Below are 14,837 nucleotides of genomic sequence, written 5' to 3'. Positions count from 1 at the left end.
CTCGAAATATATTTATCTGTCTGTCTTTCTATTTCTCAATCTGTTTATCCAATGATCCCCGTTTGGTCGCCAGGTGGACAAACTGTTGAAGTGTCTGGATGTTCCTTTTTGAGTTATTTTAAACACAGTTTCCTGCAAAAAAAAGAAAATCAGATATTACTTTTTATGAATAAAATAGAGATGTTTATAAAAGTATGGTAATGAAATGAAACCTTACCTTTTATCAACGTATAAAAAATGGCTAAAATTCATATGTTTGGCTGTCTGCCGATATGTCTTACTTTTTTTCTGTCAAAATATATTTATCTGTCTATCTTTCTATTTCTCAATCTGTTTATCCAATGATCCCCGTTTGGTCGCCAGGTGGACAAACTGTTGAAGAGTCTGGATGTTCCTTTTTGAGTTATTTTAAACACATATTCCTGCAAAAAAAAGAAAACCAGATATTACTTTTTATTAACAAAATAGAGATTTTTATAAAAGTATGGTAATGAAATGATATCTTACCTTTTATCAACGTTTAAAAAAAGCTAAAATTCATATGTTTGGCTGACTGCCGATATGTCTTACTTTCTTTCTTTGTCCTTATCTGTCCATCCAAATATCTGTTTCTCTGTTTGGCTGACTATCAATATGTCTTACTATCTTTCTATGTCCTTACCTTTATTTCCATTTATCTATCTATGTATCTATCTATCTCGAAAATATATTTATCTGTCTAACTTTCTATTTCTCAATCAGTTTATCCAATGAACCCCGTTTGGTCGCCAGGTGGACAAACTGTTGAAGAGTCTGGATGTTCCTTTTTGAATTATTTTAAACACAGTTTCCTGCAAAAAAAAGAAAATCAGATATTACTTTTTATGAACAAAATTGAGATGTTTATAAAAGTATGGTAATGAAATGATATCTTACCTTTTGTCAACGTTTAAAAAACGGCTAAACTTCATATGTTTGGCTGACTGCCGATATGTCTTACTATCTTTCTTTGTCCTTATCTGTCCATCCAAATATCTATTTCTCTGTTTGGCTGACTGTCAATATGTCTTAATATCTTTCTATGTCCTTATCTATATTTCCATTTATCTATCTATCTATCTATCTATCTATCTATCTGTGTATCTATCTGTGTATCTATCTATCTATCTATCTATCTATAAAAGTAATGAAATGAAACCTTACCTTTTATCAACGTTTAAAAAAAAGCTAAAATTCATATGTTTGGCTGACTGCCGATATGTCTTACTTTCTTTCTTTGTCCTTATCTGTCCATCCAAATATCTATTTCTCTGTTTGGCTGACTGTCAATATGTCTTACTATCTTTCTATGTCCTTATCTGTATTTCCATTTATCTATCTATCTATCTATCCATCTATCTCGAAATATATTTATCTGTCTATCTTTCTATTTCTCAATCTGTTTATCCAATGATCCCCGTTTGGTCGCCAGGTGGATAAACTGTTGAAGAGTCTGGATGTTCCTTTTTGAGTTATTTTAAACACAGTTTCCTGCAAAAAAAGAAAATCAGATATTACTTTTTATGAATAAAATAGAGATGTTTATAAAAGTATGGTAATGAAATGAAACCTTACCTTTTATCAACATTTAAAAAACGGCTAAAATTCATATGTTTGGCTGACTGCCGATATGTCTTACTTTCTTTCTTTTTACCTTATCTGTCAATCCAAATATCTATTTCTCTGTTTTGCTGACTGTCAATATGTCTTACTATATTTCTATGTCCTAATCTATATTTCCATCTATCTATCTATCTATCTATCTATCTATCTATCTCAAAATATATTTATCTGTCTATCTTTCTATTTCTCAATCTGTTTATCCAATGATCCCCGTTTGGTCGCCAGGTGGACAAACTGTTGAAGAGTTTGGATGTTCCTTTTTGAGTTATTTTAAACACAGTTTCCTGCAAAAAAAGAAAATCAGATATTACTTTTTATGAATAAAATAGAGATGTTTATAAAAGTATGGTAATGAAATGAAACCTTACCTTTTATCAACATTTAAAAAACGGCTAAAATTCATATGTTTGGCTGACTGCCGATATGTCTTACTTTCTTTCTTTGTCCTTATCTGTCAATCCAAATATCTATTTCTCTGTTTTGCTGACTGTCAATATGTCTTACTGTCTTTCTATGTCCTTATCTATATTTCCATTTATCTATCTATCTATCTATCTATCTATCTATCTGTGTATCTATCTGTGTATCTATCTATCTATCTATAAAAGTAATGAAATGAAACCTTACCTTTTATCAACGTTTAAAAAAAAGCTAAAATTCATATGTTTGGCTGACTGCCGATATGTCTTTCTTTCTTTTTCCTTATCTGTCCATCCAAATATCTATTTCTCTGTTTGGCTGACTGTCAATATGTCTTACTATCTTTCTATGTCCTTATCTGTATTTCCATTTATCTATCTGTCTATCTATCTATCTATCTATCTCGAAATATATTTATCTGTCTATCTTTCTATTTCTCAATCTGTTTATCCAATGATCCCCGTTTGGTCGCCAGGTGGACAAACTGTTGAAGAGTCTGGATGTTCCTTTTTGAGTTATTTTAAACACAGTTTCCTGCAAAAAAAGAAAATCAGATATTACTTTTTATGAATAAAATAGAGATGTTTATAAAAGTATGGTAATGAAATGAAACCTTACCTTTCATCAACGTTTAAAAAATGGCTAAAATTCATATGTTTGGCTGGCTGCCGATATGTCTTACTTTCTTTCTTTGTCCTTATCTGTCCATCCAAATATCTATTTCTCTGTTTTGCTGATTGTCAATATGTCTCGAAATATCTCTAAATATATTTATCTGTCTATCTTTCTATTTCTCAATCTGTTTATCCAACGATCCCTGTTGTAGCCAGGTGGACAAACTGTTGAAGAGTCTGGATGTTCCTCTTTGAGTTATTTTAAACACAGTTTCCTGCAAAAAAAAGAAAATCAGATATTTCTAAAGGTGCATGTATTTGTCACTGTACAGTGTACACTGTACAGCGAAATGTGTCCTCCGCATTTAACCCATCTGGTAGTGAACACACACTCACACACACACACACATGTGTTAGGGGCAGTGAGTACACACACACACACCCAGAGCGGTGGGCAGCCAACTCCAGCGCCCGGGGAGCAGAGAGGGTAAAGGGCCTTGCTCAAGGGCCCAACAGTGGCAGCTTGCCGAACCCACAACCCTGTTATCGATATCCCGGCGCTCTAACCGCTGAGCCACCACTGCCCCTTTTTTTTTTTTATGAATAAAATAGAGATGTTTATAAAAGTATGGTAATGAAATGAAATCTTACCTTTTATCAACGTATAAAAAAAAGCTAAAATTCATATGTTTGGCTGACTGCCGATATGTCTTACTTTCTTTCTTTGTCCTTATCTGTCCATCCAAATATCTATTTCTCTGTTTTGCTGACTGTCAATATGTCTTACTATCTTTCTATGTCCTTATCTATATTTCCATCTATCTATCTATCTATCTATCTACAAATATATTTATCTGTCTATCTTTCTATTTCTCAGTCTGTTTATCCAATGATCCGCGTTTGGTCGCCAAACTGTTGAAGAGTCTGGAAATTCCTTTTTGAGTTATTTTTATCTATTCATCGACAAATCTATCTATCTATCTGTCTGTGTATCTCCCTATCTGTCTATCCACCGACTCCTGTTGTAGCCAGGTGGACAAACTGTAGAATAATCTGCATTGGTTTCTCTTTTTTTTGTTTTAAACACAGTTTCCTGCAAAAACAAGGAAACCAGATTTTACTGTTTATGAATAAAATAGAGATGTTTATAAAAGTATGGTAATGAAATGAAATCTTACCTTTTATCATTGTTTAAAAAACGACTAAAATTCATATGTTTGGCTGACTGCCGATATGTCTTACTTTCTTTCTTTGTCCTTATCCGTCAATCCAAATATCTATTTCTGTTTTGCTGACTGTCAATATGCTGACCTCTTACTTTCTTTCTATGTCCTAACCTGTATTTCCATCTATCTATCTATCTATCTATCTATATATCTGTCTATCTATCTATCTATCTATCTATCTCAAAATATATTTATCTGTCTATCTTTCTATTTCTGAATCTGTTTATCCAACGATCCCTGTTGTAGCCAGGTGGACAAACTTTTGTAGAGTCTGGATGTTCCTTTTTGAGTTATTTTAAACACAATTTCCTGCAAAAAAAGAAAATCAGATATTACTTTTTATAAATAAAATAGAGATGTTTATAAAAGTATGGCAATGAAATGAAAACTTACCTTTTATCAACGTTTAAAAAAAAAGCTAAAATTCATATGTTTGGCTGACAGCCGATATGTCTTAATTTCTTTCTTTGTCCTTATCTGTCAATCCAAATATCTATTTCTCTGTTTGGCTGACTGCCGATATGTCTTACTGTCTTTCTATGTCCTAATCTGTATTTCCATTTATCTATCTATCTATCTGTGTATCTATCTGTGTATCTATCTATCTATCTATCTATCTATAAAAGTAATGAAATGAAACCTTACCTTTTATCAACGTTTAAAAAAAAAGCTAAAATTCATATGTTTGGCTGACTGCCGATATGTCTTTCTTTCTTTGTCCTTATCTGTTCATCCAAATATCTATTTCTCTGTTTTGCTGACTGTCAATATGTCTTACTATTTTTCTATGTCCTAATCTATATTTCCATCTATCTATCTATGTATCTAGCTATCTCGAAATATATTTATCTGTCTATCTTTCTATTTCTCAATCTGTTTATCCAATGATCCCCGTTTGGTCGCGAGATACAGAGATATTCATAATGAAATAATTAATATTGTAATAACATAATAAATCATATATTAATATATATTAATAAAGACATTTATGAAATGATGTGAATCAAATGAGTCTCACCTTTTTTACAGATAGCAGAAAACTCATAGAGGTCATCATTCAGGCTGCCATTTTTTGTTCACCAAAATATTATTTTCTGATGAAACCTATTCTAATATATCTTCTTTTGCCTGAGATAGTGTCCAGCAGGTATATCACAGCATTGTCCCATCACCACTGACCAGGCAGTTTACTGTCTTCACAAAGTTTTGCACTTTTTATACTTTTGTGTCTTTATGAAAGTAGGGTTTCCAAAGACAGCAGACCAATTGTCATCAAGTTTACCACCCATAACCCTCTTAAAATAAAATGTCTCCTGATTGGTTTTAGTTTGTCAGCTGTCAGTCTGACAGCTTATCATCTTTATTTCCATCAGGTTTAGCTTTTGATTGTAAACCTTTTCCCACATATCTGTGTCAATCATGCAAAGCAAACCGCTCACTGAAACAATTGTCTTTAGCATAACATGTGTCAAACACACCCAAAGGTTGTCAGCAGTTTTTAAACTCTTACTGTGCCAAAGCAAATAATTGATTTATTTATTTTGTAATGTTAAGTAATTGTCTTTCTATCCATCTGTTTATCAATTTGCTCACCTATCCACAGTTCAGCTATTTCTCTCTATTTAGCTATCTACGCTATATTGACTATACAGTCTATATATCTACTATATATCTACAAAAGACAAGGGGACACTTGCTTGTTCTTTGTTTTTTTCTATAAATCAAGCGTATTCAAAAATAGTTTATTCTGCTTTAGTTGGAGTATCTGTCTCTACTGTCCAGGGAAGGCTTTCTACAAGGTTTTGGAGCATTGCTGTGAGGGTTTGATAACATTCAGCCACAGGAGCATTAGTGAGGTCATTATGTTCACCACCCCACCTCATCCCCAACTTTTCAGCTCATCCCAAAAGTATTGGATGAAGCACCATCATTCCAGAGAACACAGTTCCACTGCTGCACAGCTCACTGATCAATGCTCAACCCTTCTAGTGCATGCCTGACATTAGGCATGGTGCCAATAGGTTCATGTTTATCTGCTCCAGAGAGTGCTATTCAAGCTGCATATGCATTTGTGCAACCCTGAATGTGATCACTAGAAGGGGTGTCCACAAACATTTGAGCAGTTAGTGTATCTATCTATCTATCTATCTATCTATCTATATTTTGGTCTTTCATTTTCCTCTTGGGTCTTTGTAACTTACATGTGTATTTTTCTACCTATCTAATCATAGATAATGATAAAATTGGCTAGAATGATAGATTGATAGTCAAGATTAGTCTTCCCCACTAGCAAACCCGAATAACTGAAAGGAGCATCTAAAACACATGTCCAATAAAGCACATCTCCACATGTACAGCTTTTACCAAGTTAAAAGGAAAAACCACCAGCAGCCAACTTTAAAATCCCAGTCAGTCCAGCATCCCCAAGGCTAGAGCATGGTGCCACGGCGGGCAGGAATAATTAAAAGACCATTTATCCTACGTTTGAAGCCTCGATGAGTGGAGATAGTTCTGGTTAGAAGTCAGCAGCTTGAGGATCAGAGGAGAATCTGAGAGTTTAATAGAACGATTTGTCATAGAACATTTATACATCATAATGCCACAGTTCTGAAGTTACCACAGCAACTGTTCCTTTGAGCTTGGGCCTGTTAGCTGCTCTTTCTCTGCATGCGAATATGATTTACCCTAGAGCTGGGCGATATGGAAACATTTTCTATCACCATATTTAAATATAAGATAAGATATAAGATATTTTACAATATAAGCTATATAAACAAAATTTATCACGATACGATAAAATATTGGCATATTGTCCAGCTCTAATTTACCCCCAGTCAAACTCTCAAAGACTTTACTGTCTTAAAAAGATGCATCTTAAAGAGCATTTTCCAGGTTTAACTGGGTAGATCTGGACTTGATCATGGATACACACTTGCACCAACACATTCAAATCACTCCTATCATCAACACTGTTCTATCTATCAATCTATCTATCTATCTATCTATTGGTATATCTATCAGTATATCTACCAGTATATCTATCTATCTATCTATCTATCTATGGATGTTTCCCCTTTTATTACTTTTATAAATGGAATTATGGTCAATACAAAATTGTAAAGTAGTAATATATGCTAGAGGAAGTGTGTGAGAGATGACTGTCAGTACTTTTGTTATTCATAGCAAAGCACTATCATCTCTTGTTTTTTCCTGTGAGCGGTGGGCACAGTTGTCTAGTAACTGATTTCACCATGCTGGCATTGCCACATCTTATAATCAAGAGCAAAGTACACAACACAGCAAGGCCAGACAAATAGAGCAAACTGTCCTTTGTGCATAATCTCGCCATTCCCTACTCTCTATCATTCCTACATTATGCAAAAGTGTTACTCACTCGTTCTGTATAATTGAGCTGCAGTCCATGTTTATCGATAGAAGTAAGTGTTAGAGAGAAATCCTTAATTAACCTTGTTTACCATATTTTACTTTAAAGAGAATCCAATCAATCTGGCTATAAAAAAAGAAAAAGAAAAAACTGTCCATGAGTTCATTTATTCATCCCAACCACTATCTGCTTATTGATCTGTATGCTCAGGTGTTATGTCTTTATTAAAAATGATCCTACTTTGTAAAGGGATTTTATTCTGATCTGAGCACTTTATTGGAGAAGAGATCGCTTCTTACTGTTTTACAGAAATGCACACGCAAAAAACACCCACCCACCACACGTGCACACACACAGACCTGCTTGCGCTTCTGCATGTGATTCTCTCTACTGTGTGTGGTCAATGAAGAAGGTGAGATGGACGTTATAATACCCCTCAGCTCAAACGCCCTGTCGCTGTGACATCACCAGGAGGGCTCTATTTATACCTTCTACTACTGCAACACTTCATCTAAACCCATCAAACTGACCCAACAACTCTTACTTACCACAGAATAGCCAGCCTGTGATTTGCCCTGGAAGGTAAGCTCCAGGTTTAATATTTGTGAACATTAGTGACGGTTGCATAAGTAATTCCATGTGTTAAATAAAGTTGAAATATTTATTTATGCTTAATTTATGCTTATTAGGCACTGTAGATGCAAATGCAGTGCTGTAGATGATGTATGTAGATTTTAATTAAGGACTGGATACTCATAAAGTAACACTGTGGATCTTCAGTGCTGTAGGTCTTTATTCCACAGTAAAGTAATGCTGTAGATGTTCATTCAGCACTGAATGTATTAATTCCTTAGGAAAGTAACACTGTAGATGTTCTTTGGCACTGTAGGTCTTCACTCCACAGTAAAGTAACACTGTAGGTGTTCATTTAGCCCTGTAGGTCTTGATTCCACAGTAAAGTAACACTGTAGAAGTTTATTCAGGGCTGATGGTTTTCATTCCACAGTAAAGTGTAGATGTTCATGTACATTAGTGACGATTGCGTTAGTAATTCCATGTGTTAAATAAAGTTCAAAAATATTTATTTATGGTGCTCATTAAGCATTGTAGATGCCAATGCAGTGCTGTAGATGATGTATGTAGATTTAGGACTAGATCCTCATAAAGTTACAATGTAGATCTTGTGTACTGTAGGTCTTCATTCCACAGTAAAGTAATACTGTAGATGTTCTTTGGCACTATAGGTCTTCGCTCCATAGTAAAGTAACACTGTAGGTGTTCATTTAGCACCGCAGGTCTTCATTCCCCAGTAACACTGCAGAAGTTTATTCAGGACTGATAGTCTTCATTCCACAGTAAAGTGTAGATGTTCTTGTAGGTCTTCATTCTATAATAGGGTCAAATCAACTGTAGAGTTCTTGAGTTCTAAACCAGTGTTCAGTTTTGTAATTTTCCTGCTCAAGAACTTGCTTTAGAACTGGAACTGAAAAACCTGGCTGCAAATCTTCAACATTAGACTTCTCTTTCTGTTTTTCACTCTCTCTAATGCTATCTTTTTACCTTTTACTCATCATTCAGAGTATTGTCTTCTAGTTCTCTCACTAAGGACGCTGTAGAAAGCAGGAAAACATGACACTGGCAGTCCTACCATTCTTCGGCCCAATCTTTGTCTCTGAGAGTCTGGTGGCTTTGGTGACGATCTGTACAGTGTACCTGCTCCTCCGACTGACTCGAGCAAGGATGCCTGAGGGTCTTCAGCCACTTCCAGGTCCAAAGTCTCTCCCCTTCATTGGGAACGTGATGGAACTTGGATGGGACCCTCACCTCAGCCTGACCGCCATGAGCAAGCAATTTGGCCCTGTCTTTAAGATCTGCATTGGTTCGCGACCTGTGGTGGTGCTAAGTGGCAGTGAGACGGTGCGGCAGGCACTCATCAAGCAGGGAGACGAGTTCGCTGGACGACCAGATCTACACAGGTAAAACTACACACTGGCAAAGCTGGTATTGGCAGTTACACTGAAGAAACTGATGCACTGCATTCGTCTTGAATTATACCCATATACTTCTAGTCTACATAGTAAAATATGTAGTAACAAACTATTACAGCTGTTATTTATTGTGAATTTTATTGCAGTTTCCGCTTCATCAATGATGGTAAAAGCTTGGCCTTCAGCACAGATCAGAGTAGGGTGTGGCGCGCTCGCCGTAAGCTCGCCCACAATGCCCTGCGCTCTTTCGCTACTCTGGAAGGCCAAAACCCTGAGTATTCCTGCACCCTGGAGGAGCACATCAGCAAAGAAGGTCTGTACCTGGTGGACAGACTGCACAGTGTGACAGAGGCCAATGGCTGCTTCGATGCCTATCGCCACATCGTGGTGTCTGTGGCCAATGTCATCTGCGGCATGTGCTTCGGCCGGCGCTATAGCCACGACCATGAGGAGCTGGTGAGCCTGGTGAACCTGAGCGATGAGTTCAGTCAGGTGGTGGGCAGTGGCAACCTGGCAGATTTCATCCCTTTCCTCCGCTTGTTGCCCAGCAAGACCATGGACAAGTTCTTGGACATCAACAGCCGCTTCAGCATATTCGTGCAGGGAATCGTCAAAGAGCATTATGAAACCTATGATAAGGTAAGTGAATTTCAAGCCCTTAAACTGTAAAGTAATGATGCCCAATTCCCAACAGATTAATCATTTTGTGGAATTTAGACCTTTCATTTAGGCCTTTCCAAGACCACATCATATCACATGGCATGTCAGAAACAAATTATTCACTGTTGCTCCTGCCCTGATTCCAAACCTATTGTTATACATCACATTCACTGAAAGACAACCTTTCAGAGCATCTAAAATGTGGAGATGGATGTGTTGGAACTAGACCCTCCACGGCTGTTCTAAGGACACATATGCAGCCCCACCCCTTATTTTCTTTATTTCCACAAAAGTGTTAAGATTAGCCTAATAACTGAATAATAGGTGTTTATAGTCATGTCTGGGCTACTAAGTATACAGTATGTACTTGATTGACGGTTGTACAGTCTCTTGTCTACTCTATTGAGAATGCCAGTTACATCCAGGATGTTGATACTGTCCGTGTTATGAATCACTTTTTCAGAACAACATTCGGGATATCACAGACTCCCTCATTCATCACTGCGAAGACAGGAGGCTGGACAAGAAATCCAATGTGCAGCTATCTGACGACAAGATTGTGGGGATAGTGAATGACCTCTTTGGGGCTGGTGAGTTAGGAAGCAGCTAATATGATCAATAAGTCATCAATTCATTTAGGCTTATCCTACCTGTATTTCTATTGCAAAGCAAAATTATGTTTCTCAGAAAGGTAAACTAATTGTCATTACTATATTTTATGATAATTTTGAACAATTTCCTTTGTTCAGTTCAATTGTATTGTACATTTGGATCATTTTTATTTCTAGTATAGGTCCATGTTATTGTAATTGTGGACCATGTCTATTGGCAAAATTAGTCATTGTTAATTTGAATAATTTCTAATGGTCCATTCATTATGATTTTTGTATTGTAATTTGGGACAGTTTTTATTGGTTCATTCCTCGTAAAATTATAGGAGTGTAATTTAGACAATTTCTATTGGTCCTTTTATCAAAATTATATCATTTCTGTTGGTGCATTCCTTGTGATATGATATTTTTACAATTTGGTACCATTTCTATTGTTCCATTTGGCAAAACTATTTTGGACCATTTCTACTGGTCCATAGTCCAAAATTAGATGTTGTGGCAGTTTTGCTAATCATTTGTCATAGAATGTTCACACCATGGAAATGACATTCAGGATATTTCCAAATATGGTGTAAAACTAGAAATAATGTTAGTTATTAAACAATATGATAAAGATTGCCTGTTTTTTTGTACACAGCGACTTCTTGCGATAGTGCTTCACTGTCCTGTCTTTCCTCTCATGTTTCTTTGCAGGTATCGACACCGTCAGCACTGCTTTGTCATGGTCTATTATGTATTTGGTGACTTACCCCAAGATTCAGGAGAAACTTCACCAGGAGCTGAGTATGCACAGTTTATCTTCCTCTCTGACTGATAGTACAGAAGAGACCTCTGACTTCTAAGAGCTCAGAGTGATCTGCACATATCCTCCAGTTCTGCAAGTGCATGGATTTTCATGGTGTGAAATAAACTAGTGAACTTAAAAATCTGAAAGATTTAGTGGATTTTTAAAGTGGTTAAATTATTTTATTATTATTTCTTTTTGTAAAAAAAAATGTTTATTTGTTTAAAAATACACATTTATGATTGTAGCTTGTGAGTGCTGCTCTTCTCTCTACAGTGGACACGATTGGAATGGATCGTACACCTCACCTGTCAGACAAAACCAACCTGCCGTACCTTGAGTCCTTCATCACAGAGGTTTTCCGACATTCATCCTTCATCCCTTTCACCATCCCACACTGGTGCGTCACATATTGACATGAAAACCATTAGTCTACAGTTTGGTTGATGCCCTCTGTAGTAGTACTATGCAACATGTTAATAACTATGTAGTTATTAACATGTGCTTTCTTTCACAGCACCACAGCAGACACATCGCTCAATGGATACTTTATTCCGAAAGACACGTGTGTGTTTATTAACCAGTGGCAAATGAACCACGACCCGTAAGTTGCTCATTGCTTCATCAGTTCTTTTAGAGGGGATGGTCCAGCATGCTACTGGCAGACTGAAGGCTGTCATTAGTGGTGTCTGGCAGCCAGTGGATTGCGTTATGAATTACATGGTCGGATAATAGGTGATCACTGTGCTTCAGAATAATGCACTCCAGGCTTCTCTAGGGCTGGCTCTGTGACCAGTTAGTATCCTTGGAGTACCTTTGTCATGCATATTGTGGTATTTTCCTAAACACGCCAGCTCCAGCTGATCCGGCAATCCAACATTTTTTTCAACATAGACTGTATCTGCTGTATGTGTGTCTTCAGACAATAATATCAGTGTATTTAGATGAAATATTCTCTAACTTGCTAATTATTTTGTTAACAGTGGAATGCATGATTTCGGATTGTTCTAAGATCTACATTTCTTCTCAGACTCATATGCTTATACAGCCTTCTTTCTGAAGACCTCAGAGAGCTATCTGGATCTCACCATGATGATATCACTCATTTCAACAGTCAAGAGCAAACCAAACTAAATGTCTGAGATTTCAATAAGACTGGCTATTCCAGAATCCTCTCTTACCATGTTCTGCATCTGATTCTAATTTTAGGCATTTTAAATAATAAATGTGGGGGTGTGGGGATCTTTTTCTTACAAGAAAACTGCATTTTTATTAGTTACATTTTACAAATTATTTTAAAAACGCATTTTTCAGTTTTATTCAGTTATATTCAGTTAAATTCAAAACACTTTTTTGTAATTATACTAATACAGGTTTTTACAGTCCACTGGAACACTGTTAGACTAGGTCTCCAGTGCAGAATAGGTAGGACATTCAATAGTGCAAGGACAATAGACAAAACGCTGGACAGGGAGCTTAGACAATAAGTACAAAGATGATAAATGCAATACATACAAAAATATGCAAATACAAATATGTGCATGTGCCAATGTGTGCATGAAGGCTGGGTGATTAAGGTCCAAACTAAGTTACTACAGTAAATGGAACAAATATGTAGAGTAGTGATGTGCTGTGCATGTAAATGGAGAGTAAAACAGGGAGTTCAGGAGCATATGCTGAGGTAGACCAGTCTGGTTTAGGAAGCAGCATCTTGTAGGCAAACACAGAGTATAAGTAATAAGTATAGCAGCTAGTGCTCAGGTAGAGAGAATAGTACACAGCTTATGTCCAGAGAGGAGTTCGGTTAAAGTGCAAAGTGCATGCAGTCCGTGGGTCAGTGGAGCTCAGTATGGATATGGTGAATAAACTGGAAGGATCAGAGTAATCAGTGTGTGTGTGTGTGTGTGTGTGTGTATGTGTATGTATGTATTCAAGTTGAAGTTGGTGTTGCTGTTGTTTGTGTGAAATATTACCTCCATCAATATTATATTACCTTCATCTCTCAATATTGTTTCAATATGTTTGAAAAAGACAACATTTACATGAGGTGCAATACTTGCCTACATGTGAACATGTACATGTACAAAACATGACTACATGTGACTGTATTATGCAAAATAGAGGATTATATACATATACAAGACCATATATATTCATAGTTTTATTTACAGACAGTATTCTACACCAAACCAGTACATTCTACCGTAGATCTGACTACATGGTGTTTAGACCATGAACACAGTGTTATACTGTGTTTCTGGATCCTTGTCAAGCCAGTATCGGATCATAGTGGTGGCTGTGTTCTGTTCACAGCAACATTAAAGCGCAGTTGGTGGTTGAGGTGGGCTTAACCCAGTAGAGCACTGACGGAGGGACCCCTGTGAAGAAGTTGTAATGAAATGGATGATCCCTATTCTATGGAACTGACAGAGCCCTATGTGTAACCCTAAGCATAAGGTCTTTTATGTCAAGCAAGACTTTTCATATAGTATTTCACAAAAACGTCAACTGGCAAGTTCCCAATGGCTTCTTTGAGTCGACAAGTTTTCTGTTCTTTTCTTAAAAAAAAAAAGATTATTATTAGTAAGCAAATAATTCTCCATGCTAATCAGTCATAAGTTTCAGATGTTATTGATAAAGATTATGTTGTAAAGCACTAGAGTATTCTTTAAAAAGGTCTTTCCTAACACTTTCCCAAGGCAGTACTTCAAAATCAAAGAAGCCACAAATGATAAATCCCAATTGAATGACCCAGTGTGTCTCAAACAATCTGCTCATGCATGTTGTAGTAGCTCAGAGGCCTCCTATAATCCTATAATTCTTATAATCTGATATAATCTGATTGTGATTCTGATAAAGTCAGCGGCCAGTGAGTTTACCCTATACTATCTGATTCCTCTCTGCAGAGAACAGTGGAAGGAGCCCTCCTTGTTCAACCCCGACCGCTTCCTAAGCACAGACAGCGGCGAGCATGACAGGACCAAAGCTGAGAAGGTCATGGTGTTCAGCCTGGGCAAGCGGCGTTGTGTTGGTGAAGCCATCGCCCGCGCCGAAATCTTCCTCTTTCTCGCCATCCTAATCCAGAGGCTAAAGTTCAGCAGCCTGCCAGGCAAGCAGCCAGACATGACCCCCGTGTATGGCCTCTTCATGAAGCACAAGCGCTGCCTGTTGCGCACCTCCCCATGGCCGGGCTTTGAAACATCTAGCTCAGAGAGTCTGTAGTGAGCAAGAGGCTGCTGAGTGTAGGGAAGCTAAGTAGAACTGCTTCTATAAAGGTGACCCTGTGGGTTATATGGTGAGGAGGAGTAAGGAGATCTTCTCTCTAGAGTGCAGTGATTGTCATCACTGGGATAACAGACAGTGTATTAATGCTTTTAAACAGATCCAGATGCAGAATGTAGTAATGAAGCTGCCATGAGGGCTGTAACATGCTACCTGTAAAACTCAGATAATTTTGGTATAGACAGGGTCCGTTTCTTAAACTGATCTAAGGAGATTTGGATGGATT

General features: G+C 36.9%; 1 protein-coding gene across 1 annotated transcript; it reads left to right on the top strand.

Moving 5' to 3' along the window:
- The first annotated feature begins 8,915 nt into the window (after nucleotides 1-8,915).
- Nucleotides 8,916-14,551, top strand: LOC140539791 (cytochrome P450 1A1-like). The gene is made up of 7 exons (XM_072662556.1): nucleotides 8,916-9,262; nucleotides 9,421-9,913; nucleotides 10,398-10,524; nucleotides 11,239-11,328; nucleotides 11,606-11,729; nucleotides 11,847-11,933; nucleotides 14,236-14,551. The coding sequence occupies exons 1-7, from the start codon at nucleotides 8,916-8,918 to the stop codon at nucleotides 14,549-14,551; spliced, it is 1,584 nt and encodes a 527-aa protein (XP_072518657.1).
- The last annotated feature ends 286 nt before the right edge of the window (nucleotides 14,552-14,837 follow it).

This window comes from Salminus brasiliensis, chromosome 18 (genome assembly GCF_030463535.1).
Source record: "Salminus brasiliensis chromosome 18, fSalBra1.hap2, whole genome shotgun sequence".
In the NCBI taxonomy this organism is placed as follows: Eukaryota; Metazoa; Chordata; class Actinopteri; order Characiformes; family Bryconidae; genus Salminus; species Salminus brasiliensis.
This window is presented reverse-complemented; position numbering and strand designations above follow the sequence as displayed.